General features: G+C 47.5%; 2 protein-coding genes across 3 annotated transcripts in view; one reads left to right on the forward strand and one right to left on the reverse strand.

Moving 5' to 3' along the window:
• CSPG4 (chondroitin sulfate proteoglycan 4) overlaps nt 1-4,975 on the forward strand; it is a 125,925-nt gene extending 120,950 nt beyond the window's left edge. For both annotated transcript variants that reach the window (XM_033167719.1, XM_033167720.1), the window contains 3 exons: nt 329-495; nt 1,590-1,770; nt 2,208-4,975. In XM_033167719.1, coding sequence (XP_033023610.1) covers nt 329-495; nt 1,590-1,770; nt 2,208-4,168 — 2,309 coding nt within the window. In that variant the 3' untranslated portion in view covers nt 4,169-4,975. The remainder of the gene's footprint in view (nt 1-328; nt 496-1,589; nt 1,771-2,207) is intronic.
• SNX33 (sorting nexin 33) overlaps nt 1,640-23,555 on the reverse strand; it is a 92,541-nt gene continuing 70,625 nt past the window's right edge. The window contains exon 2 of the mRNA XM_033167722.1: nt 1,640-1,754. Coding sequence (XP_033023613.1) covers nt 1,732-1,754 — 23 coding nt within the window. The 3' untranslated portion in view covers nt 1,640-1,731. The remainder of the gene's footprint in view (nt 1,755-23,555) is intronic.

A 23,555-nucleotide genomic window follows, 5' to 3' on the forward strand; every position in this document is an offset into this window, starting at 1 on the left:
CTCATTTTTTCTAAACCTAAGCTCACCTCTCCACTTCCCCACCTCAGATTCCATTTTTTAAAAGTCATTGTGAGAATTCACCAGTATTTTAATGTGCATACATTTTTCTGTAAAATTTCTATAATTTCCATAGAATCATAGAATTGTACAGTTGGAACAGACCCCAATGATCCTCAAGTCCCACCTCCAGCAATGCTAAAGAATATCACACAATCCCTCAAAACTTTGGGGAAACAATTTCCTTGTTTCTTTAGGAGTGAAACTGTGGGTGAAGCTTTTACTACACCACCTTCAGATGCTCAGCTCTTCCTAACCATTTCTTTCCCAGGCTCTCTTCAGCCAATCAGGAGCCAGAACCTGAAAGCAGTGACCAATGATGAGGCAGAAGCCCAGTCACTCTCTTACATCATAGAACAGCCTCCAGGCTTTGGCAAATTGGTGAACAACCAGAAGTGGGAGGACAGAGGGCAGCTGAGGAACTTCACCCAAGCCGAGGTAGAAGTCTTGGCCACTTCTTTCTTGATGTCCCTCATGGTATCATACCTTGATTTTGAATAGAAACACAGGAAGCTGTGTTTACTGAGTAAACTGAGTCTGGCCATTGTCCACATGGACAGTATTGGTTGACTGGTCCACAGCTACTGCAGAAAAAAAATACTCAAAAATCAAGGTATACTTAAGGGCAAACAAAGATTCATTTTCAATTATGTGGCAAAAAATTATTTCATATCTTAAAGTACTCCAGTAAGAGATACTAATATTTGAAATTCTTACTAACCTCCTACCTTTAAGGGAAGGTTGGAAAGACATCAAGGACAATAACATGATATTTTTTTTATTTTTATTTTTTTTTTAATAAAAATGCTTTATTTTAATGTTTCAAATTATAATACATACACATATTTTCGACAAAACATACACAACCTACATACATTTTTCAACATCTTAAAAACCGAACACTCCATCATACTTTCCTTATCTTCATCACACTCTACCCACCACCTTCCAACACCCCACACCCCACCCTGTGCATGACTTCCAGTCAACTCAGCTATAATTTCTTTCTGTTTCTCCTCTTTCTTTCTTCTAACACACTATTATTCCAATTTCTCGTTTATTTACAGTTCCCCTTTGTTGTCTGACTTATTTAATATCCAATAGTTTTAACGGAACTTGTTCATTATAATAGGAGATTTGACTTTTCAACATAATTTTTCAAGTATCCTCTGAACGCTTTCCAATCTTTGTCTGCCCTTTCTTTTGTGGTCCTTCCAATTTCTTCCATTATTTTAGACATATTGTGATATTCTAGAAGAACATGATATTTATTAATAAAACAAATATTTTTATAAAATGTTATTACCCCACAACAGCAATAATAATAATCATGTTTTGCAGGGAGTGTGACAGAAACTACCCAAATACATAATTTGTGTGTGTGCATTTTTATTTTGGTTTTGGTTCAGGTTTTCATTTTCCCCAGTGTGTTAGTAAAATGTATGTTCTTCTTCAAAATAAATACAAAGACATTATTGGTTTGCTTTCACACAGTGCCTAACCCACTTTACTTCTTACACATATCCAATCAGGTGGATGCTGGGGTAATATCATATCAGCATGAAATGCCACAGGAACCTTTCTGGATTCTTGAGGACACTTTCCACTTCCGAATTTCTTCTCCCTCCATGATCTCAAACCTGTATGTCCTTGGTGTGTTGGTCTCCTTCAACATCAGCTGTCCTCACAGCTCCACTCTGTGGAGAAACAAAGGTAAAAGGAGAGTTGAGATGCCAATACACAAATAGAATCATCGAATTGTAGAGTTAGAAGGGACCCAGAGGGCCATCTAGTCCAACCCCCTGCAAAGCAGATATCACAGCAAAGAGAGCTGTTGTGAAGGAAAAGTTTGCTCCTTCCTAGAAAAGGCGTGTGCTGTGATGTCCCTGGGCATAAAGATGACTAAGTTCTAGTGAAATCTGGGGAGATGAGGGGACATTTGCTAGGAATATATCCTTTGAATTCTCAGAGAACAGAAGGGAGCCCAATGGCCCACATGGTGAGAACAGGATGCTGGACTAGATGGGCCATTGCCCTGATCCAGAAAGCCACTTCTGATGTTCTTATTGCTCTCTTGATTTTTCTTTCCAGATGAGCTGCAACCTTTCTGTAATCATGCATGTTTTTTTGCTCCTCCCACTGTCTCCCAGGCCTCACTGTTTCAGAAGCTCAAAGTGCAGTGGTCAACATCTCATTACTGGATGCTTCTAACCTTCTTGCTAAAGAACCTGCCTCCAGAAGAGCATCATTTGATGTGATATTTCTGGTGACGGAGCTACCCAGCCATGGGACCCTGTCCGTTGCCGATGGACCAGTTGATAAAAAGCATCCCTACTTCCTCCAGTCTGATCTTGTTGCAGGTGACTTGGAATATGCCCACCATGGACCCAGCACCCTGGATGATCATTTCAGCTTTAAAGCCTGGCTCCGGCCCAACACAGTGAGATCTATTCAGCCCCCACAAAAAGGGGAGGAGCCTGTCATTTCTGGGATGTTCAACATCACAGTGAGTGACAGTAATGAAATGCCACCTGTGTTGCTCACCCAAGGCCAGGTTCTGCAGGTCCTCCAGGGTTCCCCTGCAATGCTTTCTCAGGAACAACTAAACACCATGGATCCTGACAGTTTCCCTGAAGAAATCAAGTACAAGATCCTTTCTGGGTTATCCAGTGGCTTTGTAGTCAATATCCATGCTACGCATGTGGCAATTACCCAGTTTACTCAAGCAGACATCAATGCAGGGCACTTGAGGTTCATCACCAATGGAACGGACTCTTCTGGAGTCTTACACCTTGCTATCTCCGATGGACACAATCCACCCATCTTAACTTCTTTGGAAATCATAATTCTTCCAGCAACCACTTGGGCAACAAATCAAATCCCATTGGAGATACCACAGGGTGTCAACTTGGCCGTCCTGTCTCGCAAGCACCTTCTGGGGGCCTCAGGCCAAGAGCAGCAAAATACCATCTATAGACTCATCAGGGACCCACAGTTTGGTCAGGTCAATGTCAACCAAAAGCCTGTGAGGGACTTTTCACAGAGCCAAGTGGACAATGGAGAAGTGGCATTTACTTTCACTGACTTCATCTCCCCCAAAGATGAATTCCAGTTCCTTGCCACAGCAGGAGATGTCAACATTTCAGGCATTGTGAATGTATTGGTCAAGGCCTTGGTCAAAACCCAACAGGATATCCTTTGGCCAAGAGGAGCCACCATCCAGCTCAACACCGACATCCTTGATGCAAGTGAACTGGGCAGCAGGACCAAGAGTGTCCCAGCCTTCAAAATCCTCCGAGCACCCCAAGGGAGCCATTTTGTGAAACTCTCGAGAGACAAAAGGAACCAGCCCATCTCCACTGATGCCTTCACCCAGCAGGATCTTGAGGGAGGGCTAGTTGGGGTGGAGATCTGGAAAAGAGAAGACTCTCAGGAAAACCTCCAGCAGGACAGCTTTCTGTTTGAGTTGGTGGCTGATGGGGTGCCCCCTGCTGTGGAATCAATGGCATACATCACCGAGGCCTTCAATTCCTCAACACCCTATGGAGTGAAACTGCTCAAAGTGCCTGATTTCCAAGAGAGGGGCCGAAGCCCCACAACCCAAAGCATGACCCCTTCTCCGCAGATGTTGACAACTAGGCGCCCAGAGCCAGAAAACACTGAGTATAACTCCAGTGAGACACATGTTCATCCAACAGCATGGGCTGGTCACATAACAGTTACCAGCACATTTCCTACGGAAAGGAGCACACTCCTTAGTTTCATTGAAGCCAATATGTTTAGCATCATTCTCCCCATCTGCCTCATCCTTCTGCTTCTGGCTTTGATCCTGCCCTTGCTGTTCTACCTCCACAAACGGAACAAGACTGGCAAGCACAATGTCCAAGGGACACCCCCCAAATACAAGAACGGTACAGTGGTTGACCAGGAGACTTTCCGGAAGACTGACCCTAATCAAGGCATCCCTTTGACAACGGTCAACACACTGGAGGCCAAAGGAGCAGGACCCAGCTCAGAGGGGATAGTGCCAGGAGGCCAGCAGGATCCAGAACTGCTCCAATATTGTAGGACACCCAACACAGCCTTAAAAAACAGTCAGTACTGGGTCTGAGGACTGGAGCGAGGGACAAAACAGCCTGTCTTGAGGTGGAGTGCCATGAGCTGCATGGTTTCCTAAAGATTATCTCATCTCTTTCTCCTCTCTCTGCCTCCTCCTGTTGCCTGATTTATATATATGAGACATTCCCTGGGATTCAAGGAAGCCCTTCCTGCACAGGTCAAATTCTTTCCTGATTCTCCAGATCTGGTTTTCCTCAAAGATGTTGGCTCAACGGCAGGGAAATCTCCTGGAATGAAATAAGTGAGACCCTAACAAGGCTGTACGTTTTTCGAGGGAGAATAGAAAATTGCAGATTCTCCTCTTGACAATCAAAGCTTTCCTCTGTTGTTTTTTAAAAGCAGTTTTAAAGTTCTTATCAATTCAACAATGTGCTTGAAAGCATATGGAAATCTTAGAACCCAAAAGAGGAACCAACTGCAGTTTCCAAGGATTCATGGGTGGAGCTTCAGTGTCCTCACATAGCTTCTCCCCGTGACTAGCAGAAGCTCAAATAAATTATGCAGAATACTAAGCGCTGCCAGATAAATTATGCAAAACAAGAGAAAGCATATGCATTTATCTAATTTATGCAGATTTCAGAATCCTGTTTTTTCAGGGGGTGAAGATGTGTCAGAATAATTAGGACGAGGTTGCTTTTTGAAAAAAATGTTATTTATTAAGAAGACTTTGTGTGCAGCTTGCAAGCTTCCACCCAGCAGAAACTGGTGGGACATTTTTGCAGACTCTCTGGGGGTGTCTGCTCCCCTCTCCTCCCTCCTCGCCTCTCCCAATTAATAATAATAATACCTTTATTGTCAATGTACAACCTCCATCTCCAGGGATCAGTGGTGTGAGGGAGCACTGGGCTGCACTTGTGACATCACCAGGGCCATCCCTAGGTCTCAGGTTTAGCCACTGAGATATCCTGGTCTGGCAGCCCTAGAGGTAGGGGTGGGATTCTGCTGCCGCCCCAAATACATGTGATTTAAAAAAACAACAGGGAACAACCATGGGACAAGACAATCAATATCCCAAAGTGACTTTCTCCCCTACTCTGCTGTAGTTTAAGAGTGTTAAGCAGCAGCACAGGGGAAAGTTTGGTGACACCTTAATGGTTGCAAAAATTTACTATAGCATCAGCTTTCATGGGACAAAAGTCCACATGGTTTTGAAAACCAGGTTGCTAGGAAAGACAGGCAGCCGCCCTTTCTTTCCTGTTTCCTTGAGCTTCTGAGCTGGAGCCATGCCTACCATAAGGCAGCCTGAGTTGGTCCTGACTCAGGCGGCAGATCATAAAAGGCAGGACGGGGCAGCGAGGAGTTGGAGGACAGAGCAGTCTGTGCCATAAGGCTTGCCAGGCATCCCCCTAAGCCTTGGTTATGCCAGAGGACATGGGTGTTTTCCCAAGTCATACCCACACCATACATTTACAGCACTCCTATAGTGCTTGAGCAGTCATGGCTTCCCCCAAAGAATCCTGGGAACTGTAGTTTGTGAAGGGTACTGGCCTCACAGACTTCCAGTTCCTAGCACCTTTAACAAACTATAGCTCCCAGGATTCTGCATGACTGCTAAAGTGCTAGACAAGCACTGCGAGTGTGCCCCCTGCTCCCAGTGTTAAGATTTAATTGCTAGTCCAGTTGACCAGTGTGTGGAATGCAAGGGACACCACTTTACGCCCCAGGAAAAAAATTCTCTTGGGCTAGCCCTATTCTCGGTGATTTAATCAGGCACAACTTGCCCACGCACACTTAGGTCCCACCCACAAAATACAATTAAAGTACTCAGAGATACCACTTCTGAAACAGCTATTGTTCGTCATTTGTTCAGGGTACTTAGAAACTGTACTTCCTAGCAACACTCTGCCCTTCACAAGCTACAGTTCCCAGGATTCTTTAGTGGGAATGGGAGGGAAGCCTGGCAGTTAAAGTCGCATAAGAGTGCTTCAGGTGTATGGTGTGGCTGTGCCTTCACTTCCTCCAACAGCCCCCTTGGAGGTGGAGCTAAGGATTATAAGCAGCTGCTGAAGCCCCATCTGCTCCTCTCTGCTCCAATCGCATGTTCTGAAACAAACATGGCATATGGCACATGACCCCACGGTGCTCTTGGGTTTCCCCTCCTGCCAATTAAAATTCCAGGAGGGCAGGGGGGGGGGAACTGTGATGCGTTTTGTTCTAGGACTCGGTTGGATGAGAGACCTGGTTCCCTCTGGAAGATTCCAGGCCCATCCTTGAATATTCCAGTTTCATTTTTTAAAAATCAACTTTCTAGTCCTTTCACTTTTTGTGACACCATAACATTCTACCCATAGCTTAGTGCACAGCTTCCTTGTGCTTTTAAGTGTCCTGCCTATGAGCCAAATTTATCCTTTTATTAACCATTTAATGCAATGGCATAACTTTGCTGTAGTTATATTTTGGCTGCCCTACAGTGGTTCCCTACCCAGTTATGGATATGGTTTATCACAAAATTTCTGGGTTTTCTTGAGTGGGTGACACAGGAACAAGCTGCCCCTCAAAACTCTGACTAGGATACTGTGCAATTAAGGGTTGCATCCATACTCTCCATTTAAAGTACATGGCTTTCCCCCAGTAATCCTGGGAATTGTAGTTTGCCCCTCACAGATTCCCAGCATCCATAACAAGCTGCAGCTGCCAGGATTCTTTGGGGAAGTCATAGGCTTTAATTGTGCTTCAGACATGTGTTGTGGGTAAGGCCTCCTTAGGCCAAAAGGTGTGTGAAGAAGAGATGAAGGAGCCGGTCATGTTTTGGCCTGGAGAAGAGAAGCTAAAGGGAAATACGATGGCTGCCTCCAAAGAGCCAAAAGGCCACCAGAAAAGATGGAGCAGACTTGTGCTTGTTCTTCCAGAGGGCAGAACCAGAACCAATGGGTGGGAACAGTAAGAAATCATATTTTGGCTAAACATTGGGAGACTCTTCCTAACAAAGCTGTTTCCCAATGGAATGGGCCATTTTGGAAAGGCTCTCCTTTGCTGGGTATGTTTAAACAGAGGCTAGGGGCACCCCCCACACCAGACCCAAAACACCACACCTTTAAAGAATCCCAGAAACTGTAGCTTGCTAAGGATGCTGGGAATTGTTGCTCTGTGGTGGGGAAGCTACAGTTCCCAGGATTCTTTAAGCAAGGGGCATTACTTTTAAATGTGCTTTTAGATGTATTGTGTGGATGTGGCCAGGGATGTTACACTGAAAAGATTCCTGCATGGAGTCTTGTTGACCTTTAAGGTCCTTCCCAACTCTTAAATCTCTATGACCCTGTGATGTTAAGGAAGGGGAAGGGAACCTCTCTAGCCTTCTGGATGTCACTGGACTTCAACTCCCATTATCCCTGGGCACTGACTATGCTGATTGGGGCTCAAGGCAGTAGGAATCATACCCTCATAGAATTGTAGAGTCAGATGAGACCCCAAGGGTCATCTAGTCCAACCCCCTGCAGGTGGCCATCCAACCTCTGCTTTAAAGCCTCCAAGGAAGTAGAGGCCACAACTTCCCAAGGGAGACCGTTCCATTGTCCAACAGCTCTTACTGTCAGAAAGTTCTTCCTGAGGTTTAGTCTCATCACATTGGTACAAGTTCTACCCACCCTAGATCAAGTAAAACAATTGAAATACTTAACCAATCACATCGGTTCTGCCCCCCCCCCCAACAAAAATCTTGGCCACTGCTATACGCACAACATTAGTCTCAATCTTTATCTATCCTGTCAGTTCTTATGAAACACTGGATTCTGATGAATTTCTCCCCAAACCTGCTTCAATCCCAATTGAGAAAAATAACAAGCTGGATGTGTTTCAGCCTCAAAGTCAATGAGAGGCAAACAGGTCCCCACTCCCCCATACATTTAAAGTGCTAAGATGCCACAGTCACAGTTCCCCCCCCCCGCAAAGGAATCCTGGGAGCTTTAGTTTGGACAAGTGAAACCAACCACCTGTCTCCTTGATCCTTGCCCATCCTGTATAAAAGCTAACCGGGAAGGGCTGGGCAATGGGCTTCGCGGGGTAGTGAATGCTTCTCTCTGCGAAGGAGCCTTCCCAGACCCACTGAAAGAGGAGGTTATCAAACCGCTTCTTAAAAAACCATCTTTAGATGCGGCCAATATGGCCAACTATTGCCCAGTCTCAAATCTTCCATTTTTGGGCAAGGTGATTGAGCGAGTGGCACGCCTAGAAGAAGTGGACCATTTGGAGCCCTTCCAGTCGGGATTCAGACCTCATCATGGGACTGAAACTGCCTTGGTCTCACTGGTCGATGATCTCCGGTGGGCTTGGGACAAAGGTGAGAGCTATTTCCTAGTTCTGCTGGATCTCTCAGCATCTTTTGACACCATCAACCATAACATCCTTCTGGGCCATCTATAGGGGCTGGGAGCTGGGAGCACTGTTATACAGTGGTTCCGCTCCTTCCTCCTGGGCCATGTTCAGAAAGTGGTGGTGGGGGATGAGTGTTCAGACCCCTGGGCTCTCACTTGTGGGGTGCCTCAGGGTTCTGTCCTCTCCCCCATGCTTTTCAACATCTACATGCAGCCGCTGGGAGAGATCATCAGGGGGCTTGGGCTGGGTGTTCATCAGCATGCGGATGATACCCAGCTCTACCTCTCTTTCAAATCAGAACCAGTGAAGGCGGTGAAGGTCCTGTGTGAGTGTCTGGAGGCGGTTGGAGGATGGATGGCGGTTAACAGATTGAGGTTGAATCCTGACAAAACAGAAGTACTGTTTTTGGGGGACAGGAGGTGGGCAGGTGTGGAGGACTCCCTAGTCCTGAATGGGGTAACTGTGCCCCTGAAGGTGCACAGCCTGGGAGTCATTTTGGACTTGCAGCTGTCCATGGAGGCACAGGTTAATTCTATGTCCAGGGCAGCTTTTTATCAGCTCCATCTGGTATGCAGGCTGAGACCCTCCCTGCCCGCGGACTGTCTCGCCAGAGTGGTCATGCTCTGGTTATCTCTCATTTGGATTACTGCAATGCGCTCTATGTGGGGCTACCTTTGAAGGTGACCTGGAAACTACAACTAATCCAGAATGCGGCAGCTAGACTGGTGACAGGGAGCGCTCACCGAGACCACATAACACCAGTCTTGAAAGACCTACATTGGCTCCCAGTACGTTTCTGAGCCAGTGGCGGAGCTTCATGCTCTGGCACTGGGGGTGGTGAGCAGGTGGGGCTGGCACGTGTTCTGGGGTGGGACGTGCCACCCAAAGGGGCAGGGCACGCATCCTGTGGAGGGGTGCGCCACCCGCAGGGGTGTGGCGTGCGTTCTGGGTGCATGGCACGCAGCCTGTGGGGGTGGGGAGCCCAGCGTGGGTGGGGGGCAGGTGCGATGGAACCCTACTGGAATCGCACTGCCCGGGGCGGTGCGCTCCCATTGCCCCCCCTTCCTCCACCCCTGTTCTGAGCACAATTCAAAGTGTTGGTGCTGACCTTTAAAGCCCTAAACAGCCTTGGTCCAGTATATCTGAAGGAGCATCTCCACCCCCATTGTTCTGCCCGGACACTGTGGTCCAGTGCCGAGGGCCTTCTGGCAGTTCCCTCACTGTGAGAAGCCAAGTTACAGGGAACCTGGCAGAGGGCCTTCTCGGTAGTGGCGCCCACCCTGTGGAACGTCCTCCCACCAGATGTCAAAGAGAACAACAACTACCAGACTTTTAGAAGACATCTGAAGGCAGCCCTGTTTAGGGAAGCTTTTAATGTTTGATGTACTACTGTATTTTAATATTTTGTTGGAAGCTGTCCAGAGTGGCTGGGGAAGGCCAGCCAGATGGGCGGGGTATAAATAATAAATTATTATTATTATTAAGGGTGCTGAGAGTTGTTAGGATAATCTCTATTTCCTTCATGGAACTGCAGTTCCCAAAGTTCCCTGGGTAAGAGGGATCAATTGTTAAACCACTCTGAGAATTGGAGCTCTGAGAGACACACAGAGGTCTCCTAACAATGCTCAGCACCCTTCACAAATTACAACTCCCAGGATTTTGGGGGAAAGCCATGACTGATTAAAGTGGCATAGTGCAAATAGGGCTTAATTCACGCAACTGTGCACACTTTTCAGTGCTATTTTTCTAGATAAAGAGATGCCGGAATTCACCCTTGTTCTCCTCAAAGGGCAATGGTGCCCACCTGAGAGATGCTGGGACTGAGTTCCTGTGAGTTCCAGCTGGAAAAAGCCTTCTTTTAATCCTGCTTCCAGGAGCTAGCCACTCGGACACATGCCATGCACCCGGGGGGCAGGGCAATCGCCGCCCATTGGGGGCGATCGGCACAGTGATCAGTGCCCAGGGAGGATTTTGTCACACACACCCCTGGGATGACACCCGGAGCGATCCGCCCCCACTGCCCCCCCTTTCCTACGCCCCTGAACCCTCTCATTCCCCCAATCATGAGATTTTGTCATTTTGTTTTCCGAAGGCACAAGAGGTGCTGGTGATATGGAAATAGCCCCTCTTGCTATCAGCGTAAAGCAGAGTGTGGATGGTTGTGGGCATGTGAAGAATACAAGAGACTGACAGAAGGAAGCCATGCCTAAAAGCTAGACCTGACTTTTGTTTTTTTTTAATAAAATAAGCAGTGCTGGATTTACGTATAAGCTAAACAAGCTATAGCTTAGGGCCCCACTCTCTTGGTGGCCCCCAAAAAAATTAAAGGAAAAAAATCTGGATGTACATTTCCAAAATATAAGATAAAAAACAAATAAAATAAAATCTACATACAGCAACAGTGTTTTGTGTTGTGTAGGCTCCTATGATGTAAGCCATGGGCCCCGCCTGCTATATAAAGGGCCTCATTACCTTCATCAGACTTAAATCCGGCCCTGAAAATAAGTCTATCAGATGTTGCTTAACATGGATTGAGTAATTTATAACAAGGTGACCAACTTTGTAAAAAAATGCCTGGAATAAAAATGGGCTATTTTTTTTAACAAAAACGCATGGTCATGTTGAAATTTCTCAGAGGGGGCAGGAACTTGTCTTCAAAGGAAGAGCAGAGTTATTTGACCTTCACATTTTGCAAGAAGAGGAACTCCAGATGACTTTGGAGATGAGGTAGGCAGAGATTGGATTCCTCTCCAGCTTCTGCAATGTTTCCTTGCTTAGCACATGGGCTTGCAGTGCAGCACCGGCTCCACCATTAGGCAAAATAAGGCCACTACCTCAGGTGGCAAATGTCAGGCTTGCATGGGGGGTGGGGGTGGGCAGGAGCAAATGCATCACAAAGGTGGAAAACCAAAATACAAAAATAGCAGGTGCAGGACACCAGCTAGAGCCACAACGCTGTTAATACCTTTATAAGCTCACTGGAGCAGATCTCACATTCCAGCCATGCACATTTTATTTCATTTCACTTTAAACATGGGCCAAGAGCATAGCTGCGGGACCAGCATCACTCACATGGTCCATCGCTAGTTTCCAGTAGCTCTGAGAGTCGGGATTGTCTTCACACTGTTGTTTGCAGAGTCACCTGTCAGCAGCCACACGAACTGCAGTGTGGCAACATCCTTAAGAAGATATATAATAGGAGAGAGATATAGATAGCACCGGCCCTGGTAATGTAAGTTGTTTTGTGTATGTAGAAAACAACCTTTAACTACCACCAAGTACACAGAGGGGCAGGGGAGACAGGACAAAAAGGATGAAAACACTTAGAGGAGATTCCCATGTTGAAGGTTTGGATTCAAGGTAGATCCCTGGTAAAAGGCACTCCCCTCCAACTCAATCCCCACCCCCTCAAAAAAGCTGTTAGTGGTCCCATTAGCTCCCCATCCACCACACACACACACACACACACACACACACACACACGTGGAAAGAGACAGGCGATCCATTCAGAGACTTGCACAATATCAATCATCAGAGTGTTATCTTGCAAATGTGGTATTTGAGAAACTATGTAATGTAATGCCTGCTGTTCAATTTCAAAAGAGGTTCTCCTGTGCTGCACTTTGGCGAACTGTGCTTCCGATGCATCTCAGTTTCTGTTTCTCAGCTGGCAGAAAGGGAATGTAAATAAATGGTGGCGAAAGAAGAAAGACGAGTTGGACCAGATGATAAGCCACATTCTTTCTCTTTTGTCAAGAGGGAGGAGATCCGCAACTTCAGTTCTCTCACACAACCAGTCGAGTAGGGCCATGGACTCAGCTTTACACGTTCTATTTCTATATCTCACACCAACCCTCCGAGGTATAGTGGCATCGCAAGGGGGGCAGGGGGAGTGGTGCACCCTGGGTGCAATGTCTGGAGGGGTGACAAGAAGGCACCCCGCAGAGTGCTCGCCCCACCATCTCCGGGCGTGGCGGTGTGAACCGCCATTGCACTGCCACAGCCGCATGTGGAGGATCCTCCATTCACAGCTGCAGCTGTGAGCAGAGGATCCCGCCACCGTCCGTATGGCGTTCAAGTGGCACCAGCGGCAAACCGCTATGTACAACGCATATGCACTGTACATAGCGACACCACGCATGCGTCGTACGTAGCGCTGCAACTTATGCACAGCTGGTGGTTTGCCCTGCCCCGGGTGTCAGTTAGCCTTTGTTCGCCCCTGCTTTCAGTGATGTGTTTCCTCTTTTTTGGTGGTGTCTTGAAGTCTTCACCTTGCCAGGCTGTCTTTCCCTCCCCACATCTGTCACACTGGTCTCATCCACACCATGTCTCTCAAGCGCATCTGTGATGGACAGCAGAGCCAGGCCAGAGTCTGGGGACCAGAGGCCTGGAGCCTCTCTCTGAGTGGGTAGCCAGAGGGGAGGAGGCAGAGAAGTGCTTTGAATGGGAAAATAATAGGAGCCGTTTCTGAGGGAGACAGTTGGATGGGGCTGGATTAGAGAGGGGAGACAGGGTTCAGGTTGAGGGATAGTGACAGCCAAGGCAGGGGTGGCACAAACGTGATTGAAAGTACTCAATTTATTGAGGTTCCCAGCAGATGCCCTCTATGAAAACTTTACCCCAGAAAAGCTCAACAACTTGGGCTGCCCCCACCCCACACCCCCAGAAAAAAATCCTGGCTATACCTATGTAGGCAGGGTTCAGGATAGGGATTGGATTTGACTGAAGGAGAGCTGGCTGTGATCTGAGTGGAACATCTGCTCTGTGGAGAATATCTATGGCCAGAGGAAGGAGCCTCTCAGCTCAGATAGGAAGAGTGAGTTGAGGGTCTGGGGAACGTATTCAGACAGGAGTTCCCTGGAGGGCTGAGTCTGAGCCAGGAGAGGAAGAAGCTGTGGGAAGGCAGACTAAACCCAGGTCTCCTTCCTGTCAGGAGGGGAGAGATCTTCTGGGAAAAGAAGATCCCCAAGCCAATCACAAGGGCTGAGGGGAATCCCCTCGGTCCGTTAGACTAACTGGAAATACCTCAGGAGTGGCATTGCTAAGAGAGAGGGGAACTGACGAAATGGGCACCTTGGTCAAGAACCAAATGAATAAACTGTGAAGGAAGCTGTGCTGTGGCCAAAGTTGTTGTTGTTCAGTCGTTCAGTCGTGTCTGACTCTTCGTGACCCCATGGACCAGAGCACGCCAGGCACCCCTATCTTCCACTGCCTCCCGCAGTTTGGCCAAACTCATGCCAGTCGCTTCGAGAACACTGTCCAACCATCTCATCCTCTGTCGTCCCCTTCTCCTTTGTGCCCTCCATCTTTCCCAACATCAGGGTCTTTTCCAGGGAGTCTTCTCTTCTCATGAGGTGGCCAAAGTATTGGAGCCTCAACTTCAGGATCTGTCCTTCCAGTGAGCACTCAGGGCTGATTTTTTTAAGGATGGATAAGTTTGATCTTTTTTCAGTCCATGGGACTCTCAAGAGTCTCCTCCAGCACCATAATTCAAAAGCATCAATTCTTCGGCGATCAGTCTTCTTTATGGTCCAGCTCTCACTTCTATACATTACTACTGGGAAAACCATAGCTTTAACTATATGGACCTTTGTCGGCAAGGTGATGTCTCTGTTTTTTAAGATGTTGTCTAGTTTTGTCATTGCTTTCCTCCCAAGAAGCAGGCGTCTTTTAATTTTGTTACAGGTGGGTAGCCGTGTTGGTCTGCCATAGTCGAAACAAAATAGGAAATTCTTTCCAGTAGCACCTTAGAGACCAACTGAGTTTGTTCTTGGTATGAGCTTTCGTGTGCATGCACACTTCTTCAGATACCTTATCTGAAGAAGTGTGCATGCACACGAAAGCTCATACCAAGAACAAACTCAGTTGGTCTCTAAGGTGCTACTGGAAAGAATTTCCTATTTTGTTTTAATTTTGTGACTGCTATCACCATCTGCAGTGATCATGGAGCCCAAGAAAGTAAAATCTCTCACTGCCTCCATTTCTTCCCCTTCTATTTGCCAGGAGTTGATGGGACCAGTGGCCATGATCTTAGTTTTTTTGATGTTGAGCTTCAGACCATATTTTGCGCTCTCCTCTTTCACCCTCATTAAAAGGTTCTTTAATTCCTCCTCACTTTCTGCCATCAAGGTTGTGTCATCAGCATATCTGAGGTTGTTGATATTTCTTCCGGCAATCTTAATTCCGGCTTGGGATTCATCCAGTCCAGCCTTTCGCATGATGAATTCTGCATATAAGTTAAATAAGCAGGGAGACAATGTACAGCCTTGTCATACTCCTTTCCCAATTTTGAACCAATCAGTTGTTCCATATCCAGTTCTAACTGTAGCTTCTTGTCCCATGTAGAGATTTCTCAGGAGACAAATGAGGTGATCCGGCACTCCCATTTCTTTAAGAACTTGCCATTGTTTGCTGTGGTCGACACAGTCAAATGCTTTTGCGTAGTCAATGAAGCAGAGGTAGATGTTTTTCTGGAACTCTCTAGCTTTCTCCACAATCCAGCGCATGTTTGCAATTTGGTGTCTGGTTCCTCTGCCCCTTCGAAATCCAGCTTGCACTTCTGGAGAAGGAACTGGCAAGCCACTCCAGTATCCCTGCCAAGAAAACTCCATGGACAAAGACAACAGGTGGCCAAAGTATTTAACTGTAACACCTGTCATAATTGTTTTGGGATTAAATGAGGAGCGAGTGGAGAACCATAAACACCACCTTGGACTCCTTGGAGAAAAAGGTAGGCTATAAATGCATTAAATTAAATTACATGAATAATGAAAAATGCTGTGGTATTCCTACATGGTCTTTCCTGGTAACATGCTGGGGGGGGGGGTGGAGTCCCCAAAACACAAAGAAGAAGAAACAAAATAAAAAATAAAAAAATCCTTCCAGTAGCACCTTAGAGACCAACTAAATTTGTTCTTGGTATGAGCTTTCGTGTCCATGCACACTTCTTCAGATACCTGAAGAAGGTTATCCCCACTCACAGGACTCAAAAGCCCCCAAAGAAGGACCTCTTTTGTCTCTGGCTTCTAATCCCGCCCCTGCCAGCCTCACCTGATCCCAGCACAATGATATGCTGAGAGACAAACAGAAAGAGAGAGAATTAACCATGAGGTGGCTTTTGTTCCCTGCAACAAAGGGGTTATATGAAACTAAGTGGGAAGCAGAATCTTAAATAACCATGCATTTATTCCTTCTGAAAGGCTGAATGATCAACCACTTGCAGGTAACCTTGGAAGGGGGAGCTGTCAGGTGGCTCAGAGTTTAAAGGTATCACCCTTCTGCCCATCCAGGACTACAGATAGCAGAAAAAGGTAACTGCCCAGGCTTGCAACTCCACCCAGTCTCTGCCCCTCCCTCCAGTGACAAAGGTTGCTTGCAATTTGCTTCCTGGCAAAAAGAAGTGTGTGCTTCAGTGACTCAGCAGCTGCCTCATAAGGCAGCCCAAGCATTGGATCTTCATCAGGGCTCAAAAGACCAGAGGTGTCTTAGCCATAGAGGCTACTGGCGCAAGGCACCAGGGCGCCACGGCCTGGAGGGCACCTCCGCCATGCCACCCCACCCCAAGAGCCTCCTTCCTGCCGCCAGAGGAGCTGCACTCCAGCCCCACCGGCAGCGCCGCTCTCGCCCACCTCTTATCAGGTTGTGGACGCCATTGCAGGGAGGCCGTTGGCGAGCCTCCTGTCGGTGTGGCAGCCAGGGCTCCCTGGGACCAGGGGCGTTCTTAGCCCCTTGGCTGCCCGGGGCGGGAAGCCAAGAGGCACCCCTGGGGGAGGGGCATCGCGGTGCGAGCGTGCACCATGACGTCATGACGCACACGGCGCCCCACCTGCGTGAGTAGTCGCTGCACGAAGGGGTGCCGGGAGGCGGATTTAGGAGTCTCTGCGGGTTACAAAGACTCCTGAGTCCGCCGCCCGGGCTCCCTTGGCAGAGTGCAAGTCAGGGCAGGGAGAGGGACGGGCTTCCTCTCTCCATGCCCTGGCTCCGCAAGCCAGCCAGCAGCGGAGCTTGGCATAGAGGCAAGGGGCAGGCCAGCAAGGAGGGGGTGGCACCCCACCTCGTTGGCTCGCCCCTTGCCTCCATGCCGAGCTCCGCCGCTGGAAGGGGGGGACTATTTTCAGTGCTGCAGGGATGGCCAGCGAGGGGGGGTGACACCCCTCCTCGCTGGCCTCCCCTGTGGCTCCACCCCGGCAGTGCCGAAAATTGCCTAAAAATAAAAATAAAAAATAAAAACGCCCAGGGGGCGGGGCCGCCGCCCCGAAATGTCACCCCCAGCAGGGGCGCTGCCCAGGACCCCCTGCCCCCTCTGTCCCCCTTGCTACGCCCCTGCCTAGGACGGCAGCGCCGCTTCAGCTGAGCAGGCGGAGGCGGAGCACAGCTGGCAGTGTCCCTGCCCGCCACTCCACACCCTCCAGCTGCCCGCCGCACCTGGCCCTCTTGCGTGGGAAATGGGGAGGCGCCGGAGGGATCTTCGCACCACGGTAGGAAAAAATAACAGAGACCAACCAGAGAATATTGAGAAGCAAAACCGACATGATTGGTCAGTTAGTTAAGTATTTCCACTGCCTCCGCCAATGCCACCAGCCACTGCTGAATGATACCCTCCCTCGTGGTCTGTTAGCCCAGAGTGGGGAATGCCGCTCTGCAACCCTCTCCTGCCCTAAACCACATCCTCTCCCCACCCTCCTCCTTGCCCCCACTTTGTTGAGTGTTTCTGCTTGGCCGGAATGCCTGCTTGAGCTCCGAGAACATCTGCTGGTTGAGGGCTGTAAGCAGAAACTAGCCTTCTGAGCAAAAGAAAATTTTACATTCATTGCTCCGCCCACTTTTGCCATGTGAAGCCTGCAACAACCTGCTCTAGAAGAGACAGTGGTGCTTTGGCCAAAAGGGGTTCCTCACCCTGGTTCTGCAAGAGAACCCTGGCAAAGATCACCCTGTCCCTCAGCTGGGGCTGCCAGTCACCCATAAATTTTATCTCTTGGGCAGCTGTCCAAATGAGAGGATGCAAACCCTGGGGGGGGGGGAATCCCAGACAGGAAGGTTTTTTTGGTGTTGATTCACCTATGCCGGGTGTCACAACTCACATGCTTCCTGTCGACTTTCTAGCTACCTAGTACTCAAGGAGCATTTGCACACTACACTGTGTTTTCCATTTGTGTGGTGCACTGTGACAGTGTAGCAACTGCTTGTGAGACACCTCCATGCACATACATGCTTGATGACCATAAGGCTGTCTGTCCTTCATCCTAGTGCTGTTAGAAAAGGCAGGAGGTCAGGTGGGTGGCATTTCACAAGAGATGTCTTCTGCACTACTGCTCTGTAGGATGGCTTCTCACTTGCATTGTAATCATCTTGTAAAGAAGCTGTGTTGTTCTTATGCTCATTATAAAGGTGTCAGGGAGGGGATTTTTCCAGTCCCACCTGGAGATGCCAGGAACTGAACCGGCAAGGCTCTTCCGCTGAGCTTCAGCCCTTCCCCAAATCTTCAGATTTGCCACTGCCAGGCCGGGGCTCAGTTGGAACAGGGAGTGGTTTGCTTATTGCAGAGAGCCACTGTCCCTTCTTAGGTGTTTGTGCTAACCATTCATCTTGCTGTGCCAATCCATCACCCTTTGCAAATGGGCCGCATCCATGCTGCCCAGAGCTTTTGCTCCTTGTGACTAGGTTTTATTTTCTTCTGTGCTCTGGACAACTGCTGGACACACGTGCCTGTTCTGATTTTGCCACTGAATAACATCCACTATCGTTCTCTGTTTATGAAAAGGAAAGAAATTATAGCTATAAACCTTTTATAGCATTTCAGACTGATCTTGTATGTTCTGGAGGCTGTGTTCTAGGATGCCAAAAATTAACAAAAACATTCCCAATCCTGAACAATTCTGTCTGTCTCCTTTTAAATAGCTGGTAGGTTTCCTCACAATGCTGCAGTCGCAATATTCAATGCCTTTTAATCATTGGAATTGGAGTCTGTTTCTAGTAACTTGCATAGCAACAAACATGTAAGTCTTAAGTACTTTCTCAGATGAACAGGCACAAGCCAGTACAAGTCAATGGAATAAGGATGGACTGAGTTCTATTTTTCATGTTATTGAGACAGTTGTTCAGTAGTGATAACAATATTTTTCCCCTAGTGCACATGTGAAGTAGGTGGGCTTTTTGCTGTAAGATGTGTCTGATGTACAGCAGCCTCCTAGTTATAAAAGTCTGGGGTTGAATTTAATTTAATTTAATTTACTGCATTGTATTTGATATAAATGATGGCACCTTGTATTCTAAGCTTTGCTTCAGGTGTTTGAAACAACAACTGTAGCTGATATCGAGAGGGGTGTTGTACAGATCACTTTGAGCTTCTAAAGAACACTGTTTCTGCAAATAGTGTATGGTGTGTATATATTTATTTTTTAATTCTCAGTTTTTTTAATGTTATGTGTAATTAGTGATAATAATAGTAATACCAGTAATGCACAAAGCATTTTTTAAAAGTAGTGTAATACAAAAAAAGCAACAGTCCCTTGCTCCAATGGGCACACAAACAGAACCCAGCTCCCCGAAGAGAAAGAGGACCCCAGGACTGTGACTGGACTCCAGCCCACAGGCCCACCTGCCACCAGCTACTAGGGTGGGGGAGAAGTTGAGTTCGTTTTGCACTTCCTGAAACGAAACACAGCAATGCTTCAAAATTCACACTTCCCCAAATGTTACAATGAAGTTCTCCTACCAGAAAATATGCATCCCAAAAAGGTGAAAATATACAAAAATGCATTATATTTTGGGAAATTGGTTTGAAAAAAGGTTTATGTTATGTTATATGTGGAGAAATGCTAAAATGCTGGTGAACTTTCATGTGGCTTTTTTAAATGTAAACTGATGCAGAAATGTGATACATTGAGCTTGAAATCGGAAGAATTACACCAAATTAACAGGTAGGTAGCCGTGTTGATCTGCCATAGTTGAAACCAAAAAAAATCCTTCCAGTAGCACCTTAGAGACCAACTAAGTTTGTTCTTGGTATGAGCTTTCGTGTGCATGCATCTGAAGAAGTGTGCATGCACACGAAAGCTCATATCAATAACAAACTTAGTTGGTCTCTAAGGTGCTACTGGAAGGATTTTTGTTTGTTTGTTTGTTTCAACCAAATTAACAGATTTGTCCATTCCTACCCCTTGCCCCCACAAAGCAAAATGACCATGCAAGACTGTGGGAACAACTCCTTTAAAATATTTTCATTTCATTTGCCTTTTAGTTTTCTAGCTGGGTTGTATTTTTATTTTATTTATTTTTATTTTTTTGCCTCCAGAATAAAACAAGGCATTTGTCAGTAGCTACTTTTTTGTTCCCTTGTTGCTGACAACTTTTCCCAGCTGTTGGAATCTCACTTTGCTGTAAGAGACTGGAAACTTGGGTTGAGATGCAGCCCTACAAATGCCGTCTGCACATGCGCACATGTGAGAAGGTTATATAGGCAAAGGCTTCCCCCGTTGTTTTTTAACAGCTGCTTGCCACAGAGGAATGCCAAAAGAAGCTCAAGATATAGGATGCTTCATCTTTTTCATGGCCCCTTTGTGGTGGTTTGCACAGTGTGTAACAGCAATTCCAAGTCATTTAAGTGTCCAAGAAACAAAATTAGCCATGAAGCAGCAGGTCCATGACTAGGAAAATGAATGCCAGGAAATTCCTCTCCCCTCCCCACACTAATAGACACAGAGGCGTAGCAAGCCCAGGTGGTACCCGGTGCAGAATTTTTTTTGTCACACCCCCCCCACACACACACATACACATCGACAGCTGGGAGTAGGCTTGGGAGTTGCGGGTAGGCACCAAATTTCTGCCCCCCTCTTCCTACACCTCTGACCCCCAAACCTCTTACAAGTGCTTCCAGTCTTCAGACGCCCCACACACTTTTGCAAAAATGGAAAGAAAAATGAGAACTCCAAAGTTTTGCTGCGCAAAAAGAAAGAGAGGTGGTTCAAGTGGCTCAGGGCCATGGGTGTACCCAGGGGGGCAGGGGGTAGCTGCCCCCCCAGAAGCAAAAATGATCGGCGTCTGTCGCCGGGCGAGAGGAGCTGCAGCCCGGACTGGCAGGGCCGACGCGTCCATTTGAGCCAAGTGCAGAGCGCCTCGTCCTCCCAACCGCCAGCAACCCCCACAACAAAACCTTCTGGGATTGGCGGGGCGGCAGGGGGATGTTATGCTGCATTGTAAATAGAATTAGTTATGCTTGCAAACTGAGAAAATTGAAACCGATACACTATGTGCCTTACTGAACCAATAAGAGTATTGCTGTAGGGAACCACTACGATTGTAACCTAATGCCTTATCTCGGTGGGGAGGGGTGTTGTGTATTGAAGTTCTCACCCTAGGCCACTAGGGGTGTTGTGTATATAGTTTCACTCTGCCCACCGTGGCTGAAGTTCTCACTCATACACAATGCATACAATATGCAAATGAAGGATTGAGAGTGCCGTGCACAGATTGGGTAGCTAGAGAGAGTTGTTACTGTTGCATGTTAACTGAGTACTATATAAGCAGGCTGGCTGAGCCCTTCAGTTCTGTTCAGTACCAGCCTGAGAATAAAGAGAGCTGCTTTGGACAATCACTGTGTCGTCTGCTATGTCCCACCCACTACTTAATAATTTTCATGATTCCACTCCGCACTCTAACCACTACTCCACACTGCCTCTCATTATGGTATGCACAGATACAGAGAGTGCAATGGACTTTCTGATTCCTGTCTGTGTATATATTATGTGCATCTCTTGCATATTCAATTATCCATTTCAATGGGACTTGCATAAAAAATCTTCCCTGTTAAATGCAGCCCAGATGTGTTTTTCTTGACTCTGAGTAGGAAAAGCATTGACGTGTGCTCTGAGTCTGCCTTGCACCACAATACACAGCAGCCCACTGCTTCCACCAGACCGCAGCAAAACATCTCAATCCAAAATAGCATTTGAAGCCACAGAATGAACCTCAGTGCAACAAGGAATGCCTCTTCACAGCAGTCTGGCGAGACAGCATGCCATTAGGAGAAAGCAGGAAGAGAAACGGTCCCTGAAGAAGCTAGAATTTGTGGAAAAGCAGAGAAACTCAGAGGCAAGACCACGGGCAGGGACCCTTTGGCCCAGCTGTGACCTCCAGACCCTTCAGCATGGCGCTCACCCCCTCGCTGGCCCTTCACCTGGCTGGAACATGACCATAAACAGTGGCATTTGTCAGCTCAGGAGCATCTCAGACCCAGAGATTTCAGAGCCCAAACCTGAAACCTAGCAGCAGCCCCTGGTGATGTCACAGGGGACATGCCCCAAAGAGTCTATGCAATAATTGTCAGCAATGTAGGTTAATTGGCAGATGGGAAGAGGAAATGCAGAAGGGCACCCCCCCCATCCCCCAACTCTATGCCATCATTTGCACCAGCTCCTGCCAGGCTGAATTTTGCAAGCTGCACACACAACCTTCTTAACTCTTTAAGGTGCTCTCATTCACAAGGAGAATCAAACCCTCCGGGGGGGGGGGGCAGACAAACCTAGAGAATTCAGACCAGTCCTGGGGGTGGGGGTGGGGGGCTGGAAAACCCTCTTGAGGAGCAATAAATGAGGCTCTCATGCTGAAAAAGGTTCCCCACCCTGCTATAGAGCCTGGAGATAGCCTGTTTTAAAGAGAACTGGGAGACAGGTCTCTGTCAAGCACCTTTGGGAGCGATTAACAGCAATGTGAAAATGAAAACTGGTTTAGGAAGGGTGAAAATGGGATGAGAGTTCATCATGCTCACTCTCCTTAGCCACTTCCAACTCTCTAGAAAAAGTGTGGCACCGAGATGAGTGTGTTGAACTAGGCCTAGGGAGACCTGGGTCCAAGGTTCCTCACTGCCATGAACACAAACCCTTCAACATTCCTCCAATGAAAATAGGGACACCCTACGGAAAAGTGGGAAATTCTGGGATCAAATCAGAAACTGGGATGGCTTCTCTCAGAGGAAGACAACTTCTAAAAAGCTAGAAACTGTGTCTGATCCTAAAGAAGGATAGTTTTTCCTTGAAACACACCAGTGGTGGAATTTTGCATCTGGGAAATTTAGGCTAGTCAGTTCTTGTCATCCCCTGGTTTGAACTTCTGCCACGGCTTCGCTAAGGGAGGGAGGGGGATGGAGTCACCTGGCAGCTGGAGTCCATTAACTTAGCGAGCAGGTCTCAAACAACCCCTGCAGCTCTTGTTGATCGTTTCCGGAATGAATCCTGTTCAGCAAACCAGACCGAGGTCCTGGCCACCTGCCTAGAATGCCAAGCCGGCCTCTGCTTTCCTCTGGCAGTTTCCACCCTGCTCCAAACTTCCACCTCCAGCTCTGGGAGCCAGGAAGCAGCAGCACCACTCAGCCATAGCCAACAGAGAAGTTATTCAGATCACATTTGATGTGGAATTCTCATCTGCTATGCTTTTGAAATCAAACCACGCATTGTTGATTTTTTGTTTTTGCCTTTGAGTGCATTGGCCTGGCTTTGATGAAGGCTCCTTCCAACTCTTCCTGTTAGTTGGCATTTAGATAGATAGATAGATAGATAGATAGATAGATAGATAGATAGATAGATAACAAGGGGCTTCTGCCCCTACTAACTCCCCATGTGATTTGCAGAAACTGGGGTTCAGCTGCCTCTGAAATAGGAAGTAGCCATAGCTAGCCTTGTCCTCCATTAATTTGTCTGCCCCCCCCCCCTCTTTTGAGAGCCATCCAAGGTGGCAGCCATTATTACCTTTTGTGGTAATAGAGCCAATTCCATGGTTAATTGCTATGTGGAAGAAGTAGCTCCTTCCATCTGTCCTGAATCTTCCAACATTCAGCTTCATTTGTTGGCCTGGGGTTCTAGTATTACAAGGCAGGGAGAAAAATATGCTCACTCTGTCTTGCCCCGTGAGCAACCCCAGCTGCAGTTTCCGAACTGTCTTCAGAGTGCGCCCCATGTACACAGTGTTGCAATAATCTACTATGGAGCTTTGGGGACAGCCAGGATTGAGAGCAGATTGGACTACAGGTTTGGGAGAGTCTGGAGATTAGCTTTAGTGGGAAAACTTCCATTAAA

This window comes from Lacerta agilis, chromosome 13 (genome assembly GCF_009819535.1).
Source record: "Lacerta agilis isolate rLacAgi1 chromosome 13, rLacAgi1.pri, whole genome shotgun sequence".
In the NCBI taxonomy this organism is placed as follows: domain Eukaryota; kingdom Metazoa; phylum Chordata; class Lepidosauria; order Squamata; family Lacertidae; genus Lacerta; species Lacerta agilis.